The 21,197-nt window shown below is 42.3% G+C and overlaps 1 protein-coding gene across 4 annotated transcripts in view; it reads left to right on the top strand.

Annotated features, from left to right (window-relative positions):
• The window catches only part of Adamtsl1 (ADAMTS like 1), an 880,796-nt gene that overhangs the window by 715,056 nt on the left and 144,543 nt on the right, over positions 1–21,197 (top strand). For all 4 annotated transcript variants that reach the window (XM_040757202.1, XM_040757201.1, XM_040757200.1 and 1 more), the window contains one exon: positions 1,470–1,599. In XM_040757202.1, coding sequence (XP_040613136.1) covers positions 1,470–1,599 — 130 coding nt within the window. The remainder of the gene's footprint in view (positions 1–1,469; positions 1,600–21,197) is intronic.

Below are 21,197 nucleotides of genomic sequence, written 5' to 3'. Positions count from 1 at the left end.
AAATGCTATCAGGCTATATAGTCACTGGTGGTAAAACATGATACTTTAGTGTAGAAGGAGCAGAACAGAGGAATAGGGTAATCACCAATCAATCAATAAGCAAAAAACAGAGTACCTTCTGTTACCGTGAAAACTAGTGGGGGGGGGGGCTTTTAGATCAGAACCAGCTCAGATCATCTCAGTCATGTGTCCAAGCTACATGTTTTAGATCAGAACCAGCTCAGATCATCTCAGTCATGTGTCCAAACTACATGTTGTCTTCAACCTCTGAGAGGCAACCAAGTGCAGCAGCAATAGCCTATGCTTGGGGATTCTCTTGGACAACCCTGACCAACAATTCAAAATGCTGTTTCTTATCCCTGGTATTTTTGTAGATAGTCTATGGATCTTGAGGGAAGTATTGTCAGTGAAGATGAGAATTTTTCATTTAAACTGTATATGTATATACATATTTATATGTGTTATGTGTAATTTTAGGTGATAATAGTGATTCCTTATAATCTTTTCAGATGTCCTTATTATTTTATCCCTTATTTATTCCTTCTTCTGTATTAATCTCCCCCTTCCTAATTACAGCCCCTCCATTTTTCCGTATCCTCCTTAATCACTTGTACTTTGCTGCCCCTTCCATTTCTCCCCACCCCCTACCCTGATCCCCCTTTACCTTTCTGGTTCCTGCACTTACTCCAGGCTATGTACTCACATCTGAAGGTTTGGAATTAGGAACTACAGATGAGAGAGAACATGTTGTGTTCTTTTCTGGGTCAAGGTTACCTCAGTCAATATTATCCTCTCTCTCCATTTACCTGCAAAACTCATGATTTTCTTTACAACAGAATAGTGTTCCTTACTGTATACATACCACATTTTCATTATTCATTCATTGGTTAAGGACATTTAGGTTGTTTCCATTTCCTACATATTGTAAATAAAGCAGCAACAAACATGGCTGAGCAAGCAAGTATGTGTGAAATAGGATGTCAAGTCCCTTTGGCATGTGCTAAGAAGTGGTATAGCTGGAATCATGTGGTAGATTTGTTTTTGGCTCTTTTAGCATTCTCAACACTGATTTCTAGAGTGACTGGACCTGCCTGATAGCATCGTTAAAGCATTTCAGCCAACTATGTTTTCAGAAAGTTATCATCCTCAAGAGGTATACTGAGAGAGGCCACGGGCTCATGAGTTCCTCCTTTCAGATGGGATTAAATACTTTTGAAAAGCTGTGATGCCTGAGTTCAAAACCAGGTCCTTGTTCATGCTAAGCAATCACCCGACCACTGAACTGTACCCCTAACCCTAGATCAAGTGATGCTTAACAAGATTGGCAGTGCTGTGCTTCCAACTGTAGCCTCTAATGTGCAGTGAGAGTCCCACCCATCAGAGACCTCCCACCAGCTGCCTGTCTACACTTCATCACCCCAACACACACCCACTTTGCACTCTGGCCTGACAGTGTGATTTGTACACAGGTGTCCAGGAGGCTGTGGTGAGCTGCCTGAACAAACAGACCCGGGAGCTTGCTGATGAGAACCTGTGCGTGACCAGTCGGCGGCCCCCACAGCTCCTGAAATCCTGCAATTTGGATCCCTGCCCAGCAAGGTAAGGGATGTATTGCTACCCATGCCAACCATGAGCATATGTTGAACTGGGTGCATCTCTCTATGGGCAACACAGGAACACTTATTGTTACCCAATGTTTTGAAAACCAATTAGCGTCAGTTCAAACTTCTAGTCAAATCCACTTAAATTTAATTGAAAGCAGGCCATGGAGTTCTAGCCCAATCAATGGTCATATAGTTCAGAGGCTCCATGCGCTAAGTAAATTTATGGCATGACTATTATGTACATGCAGTATTGCTTTCCCTAAAGTGAAAATGAACTGACCACAGACTTCATGATCTATGCCACCTTTTAGCCTGCATCCCAAGCCCTCACACCATAGTAATAAACTGACTTTCAAATTACAGAGTATAAGGTACTGAAGCATCTGGGTGGTATAATTGACCCACTGTGAAATCTGTTTGCACACAGCATACAGATTCATTCTAGCATGCACTGGGTCGTATGTGTATCGTTCCATATGCGTAAAATCAATTAGACCATTTCATTGTTCAGCCTTGCCTGTGTCTCATTATCGCCCAACTTTGAGTCTCTGCTAATCAATCCAATCACTGCTTTGGTCCTCACAATTTTATGGTGTCTCGAGAAATTTGACTTTTAGATACTTTCTTTTGGAGCAAACACTCTGCATGATTCTGGTTTGGAAGGGATATGTCTGAGGAACTAAAGCCAGACTCTCAAATCTACAGCTGCATTGAGGAATGTTACTGGCTAAGGTCATGTCCTAGATATGAAAGGAATGTTGCTTCTGAATATTTCTCATTTCTCTGCAAAATACATCCTATGAGTCACTGTATTATTTTCAGGTGCTAACAGCAGTTTGCTGGTAGAGCCTGTGTGCTGATTGTCTTCTTTCTCAGGCGGCTCCAGCTGCTGCTTCCTTTTGTTGGGACTTAGGAGAGACAGTTTCAGGCCTTCTCCAGCCACATGACACAGCACCATGGTGACTTTCTGGTCACCATAGTTGTTACCATGTATTGATCTGAATGGCAAGACTGAGTTTTCACCTTCAAATATAGAGGTGAACATGGTGGTCACCAGTGCCACATCCTCCAAGGCCTCTTGCCAGGAACAGCAGCCCACCCGTCAGAACAATAGCCAGGAAGAGAGAGTCAAGGGTGGACAGAGAGAAGCAGACGAAAGAGAAGCCAGATCCAGTGTGTGAAATCCCATACAAGTTTATAGCATGGCTGCTATATGCATGTGTCTCTGCCATAACTAGTCCTCATCTCTCTAAATCTTCCAGCTGTTCAGGTGTGTGACCCTGTCTTTGGCTTTACTTGATTAGAAAAGAACTACAAACTCCTCTACTTAGTGACAGCTCCCCATATTAAAAGAAGCCTGCAAGGCCCTTGGCTAGAAGGGTGACAGGTAGGGTGGGACCCAAGAACTGTTGGAACTGTTCTCTCTGTTCCCCCCCCACTACAAAATGAAATTATTGGACAAGATAACATGAAGTTGCCATGCCCTGTACAAATATCCCATGGTTAGTTTTTATTCTATAGGCAGAAGTTCCACACAGCTACCAGCTTTTCTGTGTGCTGTTAACTCCTGTCATTTATGTTCTGCTCATTTTTTCTATTTTTTATTTAAATTAGAAACAAGCTTGTTGTACATGTCAATCCAAGTTCCCTCTCCCTCCCCTCCACCCCTGCCCCCCACCAACTCCCTTTGTGCTCCCCAGGGAGAGTGAAGCCTTCCATGGGGGATCTTCGAAGTCTGTCATATCATTTGGAGCAGAGCCTAGGCCCTTCCCTATGTGTCTAGGCTGAGAGAGTATCCCTCTATGTGGAATGGGCTCCCAAGTTCATTCGTATGCTAGGGATAAATACTGATCTACTACCAGAGGCCCCATAGATTGCCGAGGCCTCCTCATGACACCCACATTCAGGAGGTCTGGATCAGTCCCATGCTGGCCTCTCAGCCATTAGTCTGGGGTCCATGAGTTCCCCCTTGTTCAGGTCAGCTGTTTCTGTGGGTTTCTCCTGCCTGGTCTGGACCCCTTTGCTCATCACTTCTCCCTCTCTACAACTGGATTCCGGGAGTTCAATTAAGTGTTTAGCTGTGGGTGTCTGTCTCTGCTTCCATGAGCTACTGGATGAAGGCTCTAGGATGGCATATAAGGTAGTCATCATACTCATTATCGGGGAAGGGCGTTTAAGGTAGCCTCTCCACTATTGCTTAGATTGTTAGTTGGTGCCATCCTTGTAGATCTCTTGTCCTACTCATTTTAGCACATTCCAATGCTGTGGTGAGCTGAGGCAAAGCCAGGGAGTCAGTACTTGGACTGGGTAAAAATCGCATTCTTTCTCTGAGAAGAAAATAATAATATGACACAAGCATGCTTTCTCATTCTCAGAGGACTAGCTAAGGTTAATTTAGATAATGTTGCTGTATCCCTGGTCCTTTTTAATTGATTCTCCTGTGGACTATTTCAGGGTGTCTCCAGAGCAATATTCTCTTCCCAATCTTTTTGGGGTAAGATATATACACATGTTTGTTAGAAATGTAGCCGTGTGCCCTTCTCCTCTACACCCTCAGTCCAGTCAGAGGTTATTTAGCTCTTCAATTCACCATTCTTCAGGAGGCTGCTGTGTTCCCTCTGTTCTTTATTTATCGTATGGTGGACACAAGTGCACACTTACACGCGCATGTGTGTGTGTGTGTGTGTGTGTCCATTTTACATACCATAGTTCCCCCTCCCTCCCCTCCTCCCCCTTCCCCCAACATCCCTGCAACCCACCCCCATCCACTCCTCAGAAACAGTAAGGCCTCCCATGGGGAGTCAACAAAACCTAGCACATTCAGTTGAGGCAGGACCAAGCCCCACCCCCTCACACACATCAAGGCTTCAAAAAGCCAGCTCATGGACTAGGGATTGATCCTGGTCCCCCTACCAGGGGTCCCACAAACGGGCCAGGCTACAAAACTGTCACCCACATGCACAGGGCCTGGTTCAGCTCCCCTGTCAGTCTAGAGTCCGTGAGCTCCCACAGCTTGGGACAACTGTCTCTGTGTGCTTTCCCATCATGATCTTGACCCACCCCCTTGATCACATAATCCCTCCTCCCTCTCTTCAACTGGACTCTCTTAGCTCTGCCTGGTGCTTGGATGTGAATCTCTGCATCTTCTTCTGTCAGTTACTGGATGAAGGTTCTATGACCACAGTTAGGTAGACACCAATCTGGTTACAGGGGTAGGCCAGTTTTGGTACCCTCTCCACTATTGCTAGGGGTCTTAGGTGGGGTCATCCTTGTGGATTCCTGGAGTCTTATATTCTCTTGGCCTTTGGTAAACTCCACATGCTTTTTGGAAAAAAATAAAACCATAGCATTTCTATACAACATACAGAAATCCTTCTAGTCTTCACGTTGGGTGTCTATGGGGAGACTTTGGGTTAAGATAAGACTCTATACTCAGGGAGTTGTCAGTTCCGATGACTGCTGGTGAAGAAGTCACCAGTCTGTCATGTACTCAGACTAATGCTATCACACCCAGAGTGACGAAGGCCTCCGTCTTTCTGGGGCAGCTTCTGAGGATCACACTTTGTCCCTCTGGCTTCCTCTGTGTGGAGTTGAGTTGGTATCAGAAGCACATGTGTGACTTTCACCAGCATTCCCACATGAAGCTTTCAGACCTGGTCACTCACAGCAGAACATTCCCAGGCTGGAGGGACTCTCTGGCTTTCCCTGTTTTTGTATATACATCTAGGTGCATTTGTGTGCGCGTGTGCAATGCTTATCTTCTTTAGATAACTTTTTTTTTTTAAAAAAAGCATGGTTTCTATAGAACAGGCTTTTTAAAGTACTTGCTCTCAGCTTTAAGTCTTGAGCCTTCTCTCTTGGTCTCCATGATCTAGGAACCAACAGGTGACAGGTGATTGTTCACCTGGAGACTATGTTTGTAAATCAGCAAGGGTTAGCACATGCTATGAATGTGAGCTGGAAGGCCTCACTGCTATTCCTATCCTCTTTACCATGTCTTTTCCCTCTTCCCAGTGATATTTACATTGCCATTATTAGTCTCCTTTCATAAGCTCAGGGCCTTAATTGTCAAGATAAAATGTATATATGTAATGATACACTGTTACAATCTAATAAAGCCACTGAAGAATGCAAAGCTATCCACAGCCATAGAAACTGGACAGTGGTGGCACACACCTTTAATCCCAGGACTCAGGAGACAGAGGCAGTTGGATCTCTGTGAGTTCAAGGCCATCCAGGGCTACATGAGAGTAAATCAGTATAAAAGAGAAACAGAGCTCATACCCTTAATCCCAGCACTAGAGAGGTATGTAAGATAGGAGCAGGGCATTCAGGACTCACTCAGCAATTAACCTCCAGCCACATTGAGGATAGAATCTCCCCAGCCTTAGTAGAGATAACAACTCTCTAGTGGCCGGCTGTTTTGTTTCTCTGATCTTCAGCTTGGACCCCAATATATGTCTCTGGGTTTTTATTATTCATCACACACACACACACACACACACACACATATGGTTATAGCATTTATGTTATCACTTGTATACAGAAGAGGATACTCAAAGTAAAGAAGGATACAAGGTGAATATTGATGGAGGGGACAGGGACAAAGAGGTCTGTTAGTTGGTGACAGCCACTGAAAAGTTTGATTCTGGGAGGAAGGGATCAGACTGTGAAAGAAAAACATTTATTCCTTTGCAAGATTGCCTAAAATTGGCCATAAAGCATTGGGTGCACTCTTGCTTGTAGAGCACCAGTGAGAACTTTCTTCAAAGTTGATAGGAAGGAGTTACTATCATGGAGAAGTGCACATTTAACACTAAGTAATCTGAGTCACTGAAGTTACACCATCTTCCCCAGTTTTCATCAGTGGGTAATACTGACTCAGAGAAGATTTTTAAAAGGAGCCAAGTGTCACTGCGGGGCAAGAAATGAATCTACTGTTCCCAACTTTAAAAAAAAGCTCTCTCTGGGTGTTCTAATTATCTAAGTAGTTCATGAAGAGACCTGCTCATTAAAACTCAAGACAACATCAAGGAAAAGAAGGTAGAAAGATCAGAGGATCAAAATAGCTACTGTGAGATAGTGTCTTTGACGTGATAGGGACGCTGCAGTCATGAGCTCTGAACACTGTGGCTGCCCGAGTGGACCTGTACAATGACCATGCCAGTCCACATGCCATTCTGTGTGGGAGAAAGGCTCATAAGTCCCTACCCCTGGATGAAGAACCATAGGCAATCAATGGCTGTTGAGAGAGAGAGAATCCGTTTTCTCTAGGCATGACCCTCCTGATAGGTTCTCCAATCCTAATTGGTCAGTTCTAAACACACACACACACACACACACACACACACACACACACACGCAACAATAGTTAGACTCGGTAGATAGTGTGTGTGTGTAGTAATCTAACAATAACAATTATAGGAGAAAAAGTCATGATTCAAGAGGAAAGGAGGGGCCATGAGAGAAATTGGAGGGGAAAGGAAGGGTAGACATAATGTGATTACAGTGTGTTCAAATATCAAATTCTTAGAAGACTTTTAAAAACCCTCACACACAGTATTTTTGACTCAGAAAACTCAATGCTTCACTTAGCACTGCTCATTATAAAGCTCTCACATCCCTGGGACACTCAAAAAGACTAGCAAGTAGATCTAATCCTCTTTGATCACTTTTAGCTAACTTTTTAAAGGATATGGTTGTTTTTAGATCTTCATTTTCAACTTTAAAATGGGATAACTTTTTAGAATGCTGGATATAGGGAGTCACAACTACAACCTCAGTTCTTGGATACTGGGGCAAGAGGATTGCCATGGATTTAAGATGAGCCTGAGCTGTATATAGTGAGTTCCAGCCCAGCATAGACTGCAGGGTGAGCCTGTCAATAACAACAACAACAACAATAGGATCTGTGCTGGGGTATAACTCAGTGTCTTGGTGTTTGAGTAGCATGCATAAGACCCTGGGCTCAATATCTGTGCTCTCTCTCTCTCTCTCTCTCTCTCTCTCTCTCTCTCTCTCTCTCTCTCTCTCTCTCTCTCTGTCTCTCTCTGTCTCTCTGTCTCTCTCTCTGTCTCTCTCTGTCTCTCTCTCTCTCTCTCTCACACACACACACACACACACACACACATCTTTCTGCCAGGTATGAAAGTACATGACTAAAATCCAAGAACTCAGAAGGAGAATCAGGAGAGTCATGACTTCCAGACCCACCTAAGGTACATGAGTACCCAAGTCTGCCTCAGAAATTAATAGTGAAGAAAAATAAAAGCATAATAGTCACTCAGAAAATGCATTGTCGTCTTTTAGTTTTGCTGAGGAATAATAAGCTATAGTTTAAATGCAAGAATGATATTTTTAAATTCAAGACAAATTTGATTAGGTTTCAGCTAAGTCTTAATAAACAAGTGACTATCTCTCTGGTTTATAAAGGCAGTGACATGAGCATCCAGTGCAAGCCAGAAATCACCACTTTTTTAAAGAAATGTATGGCTGTTATTAATTATAAGCATTTGATAGCTTGGCTAGTGTGTGTTGAAAAGATTTGGTAAATGTGTGTGGAGGAGGGGAACGGAGTCAGCAATGAAAGCCAGATGGCAGAAAATGAAGGAAATTCCAGGCAATTTCTGCAGCTTTGTTCTAACATACTTCTTAAACTAAAGTTTTATTTCTGTGCAACAGAGAACAGCTGAGTGGTGCCCAGGAGATAAACAGTAGAGGGGGAGCTCCTAATTCCAAGAATGATACTCAAGTCTCTTCCTTCTCCTTCTCCCTCTCTCCACCCCCTGCAGTAGCCTTAATCTCTTTGCTCAGTCCTATGACTGTTCTTAGAATCAACAAGAATAAAAGAAGCTGAGAATCCTTATTCAAGGGGAGTACTGGGGTCACAGAGTCCCCTCTTTAAAAGCAGACCAGAATGTCCACTTTATTGTGCACTAACAAGACCCATGCACACTGACAGCACATAATTTCCAATTTCAAGTTTTCTTTTATATTCGCTTAAAATGGCCAGAGCAAAAGGTGTCGCGTTTTAAGGCAGCCATGTTTTCATTTATTTGCTGGAGATTTCAAAGTATCATAGGCCCCCTGGTCTTGTTTTAAGGGTTGCTATTTCAACATGTTCTCTTAAGGTTGGTTTATCTTCTTATCTTCTGCTGGTTCCCCAAAGCTCCCATACGCTGCCTTTTGGCTCTGCCCTGCTAACTTTGCAATTTGTGAAGCAAAAGCACACCAAAGCTCACCAACATCAGTATTGCTGACTTAGCCTGTCCAGCTGACAGGATAATGGTGTCCCAGATAAGGGTGTCATAAAGGAAGTCGTTATCAAGCCAGGTAAGGATGCTTGATCACTGAAGCCTTCCAACACTAACATTCTGGGATACTTTGATGACAGGGATTATTTCCTACAGAATCAAAGTTTTGCAAGTGAGAAAGAAAATGTGCATGGATTCTATTTTTAAAAAATACCTGGAATCACATTTAACACACAGAAACATCTCTGCACAAAACAGGAACTGGAGTCCACGATAAATAATCATAACAGATACTGAGAGTAAGATTTCACCTTTCATATGAACACTTAGGCCCAACATTCATGAATTGAAGACAGCTGCAGACAGAAATGGTGAATGTTTTCACAACACCTTAATTATATTTGTGTGTGTGCAAAGGATATAAAATACACCACATCCTTCTTACTTAGAAGTTTATGATGCCCTTAAAGATAACCAGAATTTCTCTTTGTTCGGTCTCCATTGAGCTAGTAATTAAAGACTGTTTCCTGTGCCAGGCATTGTGTTATGGTTATAGTCATGGGCAAAACCCTCTTTGTTCTCTGAAGCTAGGAATACCAGGTCTTAGAGACGGCCAAGGCTTTTTCTTCTGGGTATGGCCACTTTTTCATTTGTTTGAGTTTTTGTTTTGTTTTGCTTTGGTGCTTGGATTCTATCTAGGGCCACAATCATGCTGTGCACACTTTGTACGACTGAAATATACCTCAGCACCATATATTTTAAATCCTGATGCCTTACAAAGTGCCCTTCCCTAGATAGATCTCAATTAATCAGCCCCTATATTCTCCACTGCACTGAGAGCTGGCATACATATACCAGTCATCTGTCCCATTGTTCACAGGCACCCCGAGGATGGAAGTGCCACCACCAGATAGCGTGCTCCTGTGGATGTAGTGATGAAACACTGGGAGTTTTACAGTTCAGAAATCTTACAGCTTACAAGCAGTTAAGAGAACTAAAGTGGCACCTCTCAAAGTAAGGATTCCATATTTTAATTTTTTTCCCTTTCCTGACAATCCGTTTCTAAAGTCCTGGAGTTAATGGCAGTCAAAGGTTTGTCCAAAGCTTTGAAATAATTATTATAGGCACCTGAGAACACACAAAGCTTTCCCTGGAAGTTTTAAGCAGAAGGTCTCATGCACAGTTTGATATTCTCTCAAACTGGGAGAGCAAGCTGCAAAAAGACTCCAGAAAGACATAGCTCAGAAGACATGTATAGGAAGACAGAGGTGAGAGAGACAAAACAGCTCTGCCTTGGCCCAGATCCCAGGCATGCTCTAGGTTCATTGTCTTCCTGTACTGTCCTTGGGTAATTATTGTCCAGACAAGAGTCACAGATTACACTTGGACAGGTGAAGGCAGTCCTCTTTCTGTAGCTTGTGCTATCACTACTAGCCTGGAGTGGACATAAGTCACCCTTTGGGCCACTAGAGAAATCTAGCCTTATGATTCAAAAACCCAGGATATTTCTTCTGCCTGGTATAGAACCTGATAATTACTCCTCTCTGAGTGGTGGCATAAATACATACAGTGGGAGCTCATTATCATCTCAGTGTTTTTGTTTTCCTTTTACTGAAAACCATTTTTGTCCTAATAGAATCTTGGCAAGAATAAGGAAACTTTCAGGATGAACATTGTGGTGAATTGAGTGAGAATGGCCTCCATAGGCCTCATATACTTGCATGCTTCATTACCAGGGAATAGAACTGTTTGAAAGGATTAGAAGAATTGGGAGCTGTGGGCTTATTGAAGGAGGTTTGGCCTTGTTAAAAGAAAGATATCAATGGGGTTAAGTTTTGAGATTATAAAAGCCCATGCCAGGCCCAGTATCTCTCATTGCCTCCCTGCCCACAGATCCAGGGCATGCCTGCATGCATGCCACCATGCTCCCCACTATGATGATAATAGATTAGCACTGAAACTGGAAGCAAGCTCCCAATTAAATGCTTTCTTTTAAAAGAGGTGCCTTGGTCATTGTGTCTCTTCACAGCAATATAACATTGACTAAGACAAAGGTCAAGAGGAGACTTCAAAATGCTATTTCCCATGAGAAAAAAAATGAAGATTGCTTAAAATAAGACAGGATAGGACTTTGAACTCAAATGCTGTGTCTCTTGCTACATTATGGCTTAGGGCTGTCTACCCTAATTTCTGTATTATTAAGTTGTCTTACCTGTCAAACAAAGGTAATTATTCTGACAACAGAGGGATTGTAAGGATCTGCACAAGAAGCACTCAACTGGCCTCTACAGCAGACAGAGAAATAAGAAACTTCCAAAGTCCCTGAGTTTTATGGTCTAAGACCTTTGTATTTATTTCCTAATCATTGCAGGTTTTCCTAACATTTGTCAACCAAGTAATAGTGGAAGAAAAGTCAATGAAAGCTATGAATAGAATCTAGCCTCAAGCCAGCTTTTTGCATGAAAGAATCTGGCTTAGGCAGTACCAGACAAAGAAGCAGAGTAGCTAGTCTCCATGGTATCCACAAGTTCTTCAAGAGGCAAAACCTGTTGGAATATTACATTTGACATTATTAAAATGATAAAGTGAATTTTATGTACCTTGATAAGATGACAAAATAGGGGCAAAGAAGACAGAGTTCAACCTCCCTGTCTTAGCTACATCTTAATTGCTGCAAAGAGACACCATGACCAAGTCAACTTCCATAATAGAAAGCATTTAATATGGAGCTTGCTTACAGTTTGAGAGGATTGGTCTATTATTATCATGGTGGAAGCATGGTGATATGCTTGATACTGGAGCAGCAACCGAGAGCTGTATCCTGGTCTGCAGGCAGGGCCCAGTGTGCACATCCCCAGTGACATACTTCCTCCAACAAGACCATACCTCCCAGTTCTTCTAATCCTATCGAAAAGTTCCACTCCTTCTTAACTAAGCAGTCGATGCATGAGTCTGTGGAGACCATCTTATTGAAATCACCACAATCCCTCAACATGTTGGGACCCACAACAAAGCGGGGATGAAAGTCCCTTTGGCAAGTAAGATGACAGCAGAGTATGAGTAACTGATAGTGTCCTGATAGTCAGAGAACCCGGTGATGAGTAAGAAATCATGAGGTGTGTGTAAATTATGCTATTCCTTGCTGGTTGTCTCCACAAATATGTATTGAAGGGAATAAGGAAGGTAGAAGGAAAAGGGAAACAGAGTAGGAAAACATGGAAAATGCAACTGTGGTACAGACAATAGCCTAAGTCTACTTTTGAATGAGGTACAGTTTTCTAATGCTTACGTTTATTTGGCACAATTAATATACCAAACATGGTGCATTGGTTGGTTTATTTGTTGTTTTTGCAATGAAATATGACCAAAACACATTCTTCAAAAAGCCAGCCTGGTCTACAAGAGTTAGTTCCAGGACAGCCTCCAAAGCCACAGAGAAACCCTGTCTCAAAAAAATCAAAAAAAAAAAGAAGCTTTTGTTTGGTTTATGGTTCCAGAGAGCTAATGTCCATATCTGCCATCTGTAAACTGTCTGATCACATCTTTATCTGCACATAGGAAGGAGAGAGGAAGAACAGGAAGTGCTATGAGGCAGTAAACCTTTAAAGCCCACCCCCAATGATGCAACTCCTCTACCAAGGTGGCATCTCCCAAATGTTCCATAACCTCTCCAGTCGCTGTCACTAACTAAAAACTAATTGTTTAAGTACATCAGCCAATGAGGACTTTTATCATTCAATCCACCACACCAGGCCTGGTGCCAGTCTCTTAATATATATTTCAATATTTAATTTCTTCATAAATTTATGGTAATCTTATTCTTGTCCTGCATTTAGATATGAGCTAAATAAGTGTTTGGAGCAGAGTTTTTTCAGCATTTCTAATGCTGTGACCCTTTAACACAGTTCCTCATGTTGTGGTGACCCCCAACCATAAAATTATTTCATTGCTACTTTGTAACCATAATTTTGCTACTGTTATGAATCATAATGTAAATATATGATATGAGGGATGTCTGATATGTGACAGAGGGGTCACGGCCCACATGTTGAGAACCACTCTTTAGAGAGACACGTAACCTGAAAGTGATAGGTTCAGATCTGGCAAAAAAAAATGTATATAATTCCAAAGCAGTGACTAAGAGCCTGGGGGTTGGTTGGTCCCTTTAGTGATGATCATTATAGACCTATCGATCACTCCAGCTGCTGTCTTCCCTATTTCAGTCACTCCTTGTAGGCACAGAAATTACCTCTGGGGAAAGTATCAACACTAGTTGCCTATAGCTCATAACCCAGTAAAGCTCACAAACAAGTTTCAAGGCCTTTTATCTTAGTCTCATCCTTCCATTTACCAAGAATAGAAAGCAACTCCCAGAGAAAGCTCGCACTGAATGGGAGAGTCAGAAATCCATCAGAGCCAACACCTCTCGGGGCAAAGCCAAAGCCTTAGGAAATGAAGCATGTGAAAAGAGGGCTCAAATAGGCCTAAGTGAATCCTTTAAAACCCAATGCTGACTCACTAAGCATAGAACTCCTTTTCCTTAAAAATTTTTTCTTAAGAAGAAATACTGAGTCATCAAGAAAGATGCAGCCTGGGCTTACAAATCTGAGAGATGCTGGAGACTGCTTTGGCATGCTGAAGTTTTGTTCTGCCATCACAAACAACAATTGCCCCAGTTTGTGCTGAGCCGATGTCTGCTAATGTAATAAATTATCACCACCTCCTAAGCATGTGTCTGCACAAATGTGCTCTCTCTCTCTCTCTCTCTCTCTCTCTCTCTCTCTCTCTCTCTCTCTCTCTCTCTCTCTCTCTCTCTCTTCTAAAGGCCTATTCTCCACCCCTTGCCTCCTAACTATCCAAATTCCTAGCTGGCTCTTTTCTACCTATTAACCTATTATAAAAAGCACAACATTCCAATTTCTTTCACCCTCCCTCTTTGTCCATTCAGCTCAATTCAGCTAAGTAAAACTACTAATGCAAAACTGCTTAAGCTAATAAACAATCTAGGCATACATTTCTCACCTCAAGCTCTTATTCCAGCCTTGAGATTCTGGACTTGTACAAATTAAGGTTACGATCCAGCATGTATGAGCTTGCCAGCAGCTTGGCTGCAGAGAGCCTGTGTAACTTCTCAGAGTTCAGTTTCTTCCTCTTTAACCTCAAAAGGGCTGTTGTGAGGATATGAGCCTTAAGTGCTCAGTGTGGTAACTAGCAATATTAAGTTAACAGGTATTAGTTTGGGATCTCGGCGTGGGAGGGGGGCAGGTTTATATATCTCTATAAGAGTGGTTCCTATTTAGAGGAAATAGGCAATTTTTGTGGACTTCAGAAAATTGGAGTTCCTGAGAATGTCTGATCCAAAAGTATCCCACAATTAACTCTAGCCCTTGGAGGGTAGCAATTTTCTGCTGACTAAAGAGAAATCCAGCTTGGTTCAGTGAACATTTTTTTAAATTCTTCCTCTGCTATAGACTCTAGAAGAAAAAAATTGATCTGTGTCATAGATCCTGGGCAAGGCACTAAAATTACAATGGGAGACCATTATACAAACCAGTCACCTCAGCGCCTTGCTAGGTATAACAGCCATGGGCGAGACATGAGCAGCCAGCATATAGGAACTGAGCAAATGGTCATCTAATGTAGGTCGAGAAAGGTAGCCATGCAGATAATTCTCTTATTACTATATATGTTTAAAAGGTGGGTGTTTTCCTAAAATTCTGATCAAACATGCTATCAGTATGCTCCTAGATACTCTGGAAGAATCTCAGGATAGACTTTTCCAAAGCCTTCAGGGTCGATGTGCCTGGCCATCTGTGCCCTTTCTCTTTCTCAGTAAGCCTATCAGACTTGATTCTCCTGCATAAGGTCCCTCTAGTTATGCTTAGTAACTAGGGATCTGACACATTTATATAACAGCAAATCCAGCAAGTGGTAAAAATGGATCAAATCAATTTACAGAAGGTCCCCTGGACCTCTGTTCCTATGGTCACCATCTGTCTATCATTTCCATACCTCCATCAGTTTTCCTGCAAAGTCTGCTGCCTTGATCACCTCTGTTATTTCAGAAGGTAAGAGAGAGACTTAGCACATAGAGCACTTCATTTGTCTTGCGTCATGGGGCAACAGTGAGAAACAGAGACACAAGGGCAGCTTGGCTCTTGCAATCCCTTAACATACCATCATCCTTAGCTGTAAATTTGGGTATCATGAGCTCTTGGGTCAATAACCATTGGCAAAGCTCTCTGACTCTGTGAAACTTGGGGTTGTGTAAGTGCAGGGCACAGAGCTATTATTCCCTAGTCTTCTTTGAACCATCCCTTCATCTCTTGCCACATGAGATATTCCAGAAGATCGGCTTTCTGGACACTGCTGTCTGATCTCTCTTCCAAAAGACTGCCTATTGTGCAAGTGTCTTTGGAAGCTTTGCCTAACACACACACACACACACACACACACAGAGAGAGAGAGAGAGAGAGAGAGAGAGAGAGGACAGTGTTAAGAGACATTTGTTTGAAAGTCACCTTCAAGATGTTTTGAAGTTTAAATAGTATAAAAGAGGTAAGGAAATGTATGCCTTGGTTTTAGGAAACACCACATGTGTTCCTGCTTCATTGGTGGCAGAGGTACAAAAGGGACAACTCTGTAGATCAATCTTTTTTTTCTTTCTCAATATATGTGTTTGTTTAAATTAGAAATGTGAATGTTTCATATGTCATTCCCAGCTCCCTCTCCCACCCCTCCTCCCTTGTCACTCCACCAACCCCTCAGCCCCCCACCCAATCCCCACATCATTCCCCAGGCAGGGTGAAACCCTCCTTGAAGGGGATCTCCAAAGTCTGTCATTTCATCCTGGGCAGGACTAGGCCCTTCCCCATGTGTCTAGGCTGAGAGAGCATCCCTCTATTTGGAATGGGCTCCCAAAGCTCATTCATACACCATGGTAAACACTGATCTACTACCCAAGGCCCCAGTGATTTCTATGGCCTTCTCCCTGCCACTACATTCATGGAGTCTGGATCAGTCCCCTGTTGGCCTCTCAGCCATCTGTAGATCATTCTTGAGTGTGCCCTGCATGTATGTTAGGAAATCTGATTGAAGATCATAATGACAAAAAATAAATAATGAACACACTGACTTGGGAAACTCCCTGCAACTTAAAAAATAATCTCTGTAGGTAACAGAAACTCCCACCCCACCCCCACCAATCATATTTTTCCTGCCTCAACTCCTTCCCTTGCTGAGCAAACCAGGAAAATCACAGACTGCATTATCCAGAGCTTTTCAACTTCATCAAGCTTTGGGATGAAATCACAGGAGGAAACTGTTAAAAGCAAGGTATTTGTGGATGTAAAAGCCACCACAGCTAGACAGACACAATTTATCAATGCTCTTCTCTGTGAGAAAAAGTCTGATGATGTTGGAATTCTAATACGGGGAAGATGCTGACATAGAGCCAGGTCTTCTCACCTTGAGATGTGTCTGCTGTCAAGTTCAATGCTTTGCAGCCTTCTGGTAATGGAAGCCCATTTGTTTGCAATTGGGAGAAAGAGACAGTAAGCTAACTGTGTTTCTCTCTTTTTTTTTTCCTTTGTTACCTGCCAAGCACTCATACAGCTTTGAAGGCATAACTCAGACACACCTAGAAATATTTCATGTGAAAATGGGCAGTCACCCATTTTTTGTCTTTAAATTGATGGAGGCTGGTGATACATACAGCCGGCCCATGGTGGAGGGAAATGAAACCACATGTGTGTCGGATTGACCCCACCTTGATTTAGAAGAGTGGGTGCTGTTTCCCAGCTACTCCTGGTGCACTCACCATCCCCAGGAAGGGACTCTGCAAGACATGCATGGCAAAAGCTAGACTACTTGTTACCCCACGCAGTCTTACTGCAGCTGCGTTTCAGACAGGTGTAGTATGTGGTTCAGTGGGTTGCACCCCTGACGTAAAGGAAGGTAGCAAGCAGAAGTCTGGTATGAACAGTGATAATGTCTAGCTACATCTGTCTGCATCCTGAAATGTATAAGAGTTCCATATTTATTTGCAGGAAATAAAATCTAAATGAAAGTTCATCCTAACATTTGTATCAGTTCTGTAATTGCTAGTCTATCATGTAACGAATTTGGAGACACTTTCCCCAAGCCTTAGTCTATAGCCAGTCTAGTATCTGCGATGGATGTACTTCCTAAATACCAAGTGTACTCATTTAGTCACAAAACACATTCGCTACCTGAAAATGCAATTTTTAAATACAGACTTTGCCTCCAAAGTCTATGCCCCATGCCATAGGTCCTACGCCTCATGCCAGATAATTTGATGAATCATCATTACACCAGTGAATCCATAATTGTTATGGGCCACAGTGTTACCAACCGGTTTCTGGAAGTGGGATTCCCTCATTTTTGGTGATTGAGGGGAATCATGGCCATGTAAAGAATTTAGGTTATTTAATTCTCACTACATCCCATCACTTCAATACTAAAAGATCACAGGGTTTCATTGTTTACTCAGTAAAAAACTAAAAATCTGCAAGAAGTTTAGCCAATAAACTTGTCTAGAATTTTTGACAGATGAGTCCCCTTCGGAGCCCCAGGTTATAGACTCTCAGAGTGTAACTTGGTCCAGTTCTCGAATTTTATCTGTGAGGAAAGAGGCCAAAGGTATTTAGTGACTTGCCCAAGTAGACCTTGGCTGGTAATGCTCAAACTAAAAGCCTGAAAACAACTCCCAACTTTGAATGAGTTTATGATAAACAGGAAGATAAAAAGCCGCTGCTGTAGTTAGAGTGTAGCTCCAGATCCCTGTCCTCGTCGACTTCATCCCTGACCAAGGCTTTAGCCTCTCAGTGTCTTCTCATCCTTATCCCCCAGGAAAGGACTAAATAGGGCCCATCTTAGGGCTGGAACAGAGGCTCATTCATTAGTGTGTGTGAAGCTTCTCAGATGAGTGTCCGGCCAAGGACAGGCTGTATGTAGAAGACCCCTGACACTGAGGATGCACTAAAGTGACAGGTGGCCTGAGGACCCAGGGAATCTCAGGTAGACTTAATACATTCTTCACTGCAGAAAGGACTTTCTTTCTGAAAAATGCCTTTATTTGTTCTCTGGTTTAGTCTTCAACAACAGCAGGTAGGTATAGTCTATCAGCTACGTGAAGACAGTTCCTCAGGTACAATTCAGTCTCTGTAAGTTTCCATAGTCATCAGTGATGAGCCCTGATTGTTTGGAGACGGAGAGTAGAAGATAACCAGTGAAGTGGAAATGGAAGAAGGAAATTTAAAAATGACCACATTCACAGAGTTTGGGATTTTTTCCCAGTAATGTAGCATAAATAAATTGGAAATTCGCTTGCCTTCCATACTGCATGGAGTAAAGCGCTCACCGTGGAGTGTCCAACTCTTCCTGTTTCCTAGCTGGAAAAGTATGTAATATTCCATGTGACCTAGGGAATATTGTGCTTCATGAAGTCAAACCGTTCATTGTAAGTGGGAAACAAGCAAAATTAAATAGAGTAGTAACTCTAAATTTAATAATTCTAAGAATAAGGGAAAGGGGGGCCCTCAAAGACCTGTTTTCTTATTGGTCTCTCTTGTGCACGAAAAATGCTATAGCATCAATGACCACAAGTATAACAATGGCAGCTGCCTTCAGCTGCTTTGCTTCTATTCCCTGAGCAAGCTAGAGGTTAACAGAGAGGAATCAAGGTCAAGTCTCTAGACCAAGTATAGAGCTAGCTCCTGCATCCTTACTACCTGTGTGATCTTTAAGCTATTTCAATTGCCCCAATATGAAATAGCATAGCTACAGCAGAGTGGCCATGAAGAACAAATGAGTTGATACACATGATGTCCTTGCAGCAGTACCTAGTAGGTAACAAGCATCGGATGGCACTGGAAGTTAGCACGGTAATTATCATCATCCTTATACTGTACTGCAGTAAACAAGTTGACTTTCAAAGAAAGCAACATGGTCAATGGAGTAAAACACTAATGAAGGCAGAGTCCAGCAGTGGTGTATTGCGACCCAATATCTGGGGCCAGTGCAATGTGTTGACACTATGCTCACATGCCTCTTCCTTGGTAAGCAGGGAACCAGGGTGCTTTGCCAGTTCTATCAGATCCAAGTATGTTTAAAAATAGTGACATAGGGCTTACAGTCCTAGCAGTAAATAACATCATGTAAAATCAAAAACAAAGGAGCGATTTAACAAGCCAGTCTGAATCCTAATATGAGATTTCTATTTGCTCAGACTTTAGGCAGATATCGTTCTGTAAACTGTCCTGAGATAACAAAACATCTAAGTAAAACACATTCTACACAAAGAAGTCTTTGAGCCTAACTTGAAAAATAATTTTAGGCAGCTTTTGTGTGTGTGGAAAATATAAAAATATTTGTGAAAGCCCTTTGCTTCACTCCCCAAGTAAACAAAATCCAGGTCTAGAAAGGGCAGGAGCTTCTTTCTGTGAGCAAGCAGAATACCAGTGACAATAGCAGCATGTATGTGTATGTGTGTGTGCACGTTCATGTGTGTGTGTGTGTGCATATGTATGTGTGTGCTTGTGTGTGCATGTGTATGTATGTGCATGTGTGTGAGTGTGTGTGTGTTTGTGCATGCGTGTGTGTGTAGATGTATGTGTGTCCAATGGTAGCATCAGTGCATGCATATGTCTGTGTATATATGTTCCTATGTATGTGTGTGTGTGTCTTTGTGTGCATGTCTCTGAGTATGTGTATCTGTGTCTAACATCTGACAGATGTCTTGTCTGTGTCTATATCAGTGTCTGCATGTGTATGTTTGTCTGTGTATGTGTGGCATGTGTGCATTCCAGCTCTGATTCCATTACTTGTCCCTACATGAATATCTGGTTGCTTCTGGACCTTCACTTACCAAATTTCTGAGACAGATACAGCAAGCTGTCTCCACGGAAAATTACAGCCAGGCTTGAAATGGTTTTATGTGTTATTCAATCAAGGGGAAAGGCCTGTGTGAAGCACCGTGCCATCCTGTTCCGTCGTCCTATTGGAATCCATTAAAAGCTAACAGCCCTTGAGACAGCCAGGAAAAGGGATGCTGGTCATAGGTATATCCTATCCAGGAGTGTCCCAGGACCCATGAGTTTGTTATGCAGTGATCTCAAGTCATGTTATCATGAAGGATTTGGTGGCCCCAACAGCCTCTGCTCTCCAATCCCTCTTATATACTCACAGAAACATAAAGGAATACAAAGATGAGAAGAGCCAGAATTTTCTAGGTATATACTAAATTTGCTATTCAATATTCTTCCCAGCCCCAAGGTGAGGATTAAAAATGCCAGTTCTCCAAATGTCTCCTGCTTTCTTACACCCCATTCTGCTATACTTCTCTTTGCTTGCTGGCTTATGTGTCAAGATTCAGTCTAGCTCTCACTAACTCTGAAAGCCCTTCAGGACTTGTCTCTCTTGATGTCTAAGCTTTTAGTCTGTGCTCTCACACTTACTGATTTCATAATCTAGGCTGGGAGCCTCAGAATAGAGTTTATACTGGTTCTATTTACTACTTTCTCCCTTTACATGGCAGCTAGCCCACAAAGGTACTCAGTAGATACTCCTGAAAGGAATAAGTAAATGGATAGCTTATATCAAGGCCATTAATATCAAGGATTTTTAAGTGCCTGCATTCCAGTTATTCAGCCTAATACTTGAAATATACAGCACTAGCTTTGAGTAATGACTGCATAGTTGCAAACACACTGCACACGTGGCTGGATAAATTCATTGAGGTTATCACAGCCTTACAAGGCTTCAAAATATACTGTGATAAAAGAGGAAGCACAATCTTGCTACGGATAATAAAAGCAAATCTCTGAAACCTGATACAAAAGGCTGACACTCATGAGCATTTCACTTAGAAAACTGGTAAATGTAAGTGTCCGTATACAACAGGCAAATTAAAACTGCCAGTGAGAACTCACTCCAGGGAGCCTAATGATTTTCTGTACCTATGGCACTGAGTACACCAAGTGGTGATCTCCAGTAACAATTCACTCCACAGCCAGAAGTCAGAACTGAAGATGTGGAAGACTGTGTTCCCCGGAAGCTGTAGGGAGGACCACTGGCTAGAACTTTAGGGACTGCAGCAATCCTTAGCATTTGTTGACTAGAGGATGCTCCTCCTATGTGTAGCCATATCCTTTTGTTCCAATATGTCTCCATGTTCAACTTCATCTGTTAAATAGGAGATCATTCCTTTTAAATTAGGATCTGTTCTACTGACATCATTTAAAACTTTCTCTGTAAAACTAGGTCACACTCTGGTGGATTATGCTAAGAGTTAGGCCTTTCCATATACACAGAGGCCACA

The sequence above is a fragment of the Mesocricetus auratus genome, unplaced genomic scaffold, assembly GCF_017639785.1.
Source record: "Mesocricetus auratus isolate SY011 unplaced genomic scaffold, BCM_Maur_2.0 Super-Scaffold_100014, whole genome shotgun sequence".
In the NCBI taxonomy this organism is placed as follows: domain Eukaryota; kingdom Metazoa; phylum Chordata; class Mammalia; order Rodentia; family Cricetidae; genus Mesocricetus; species Mesocricetus auratus.
Note: the sequence above shows the minus strand (reverse complement) of the source record. Positions and strands in the feature narration are given on the sequence as shown.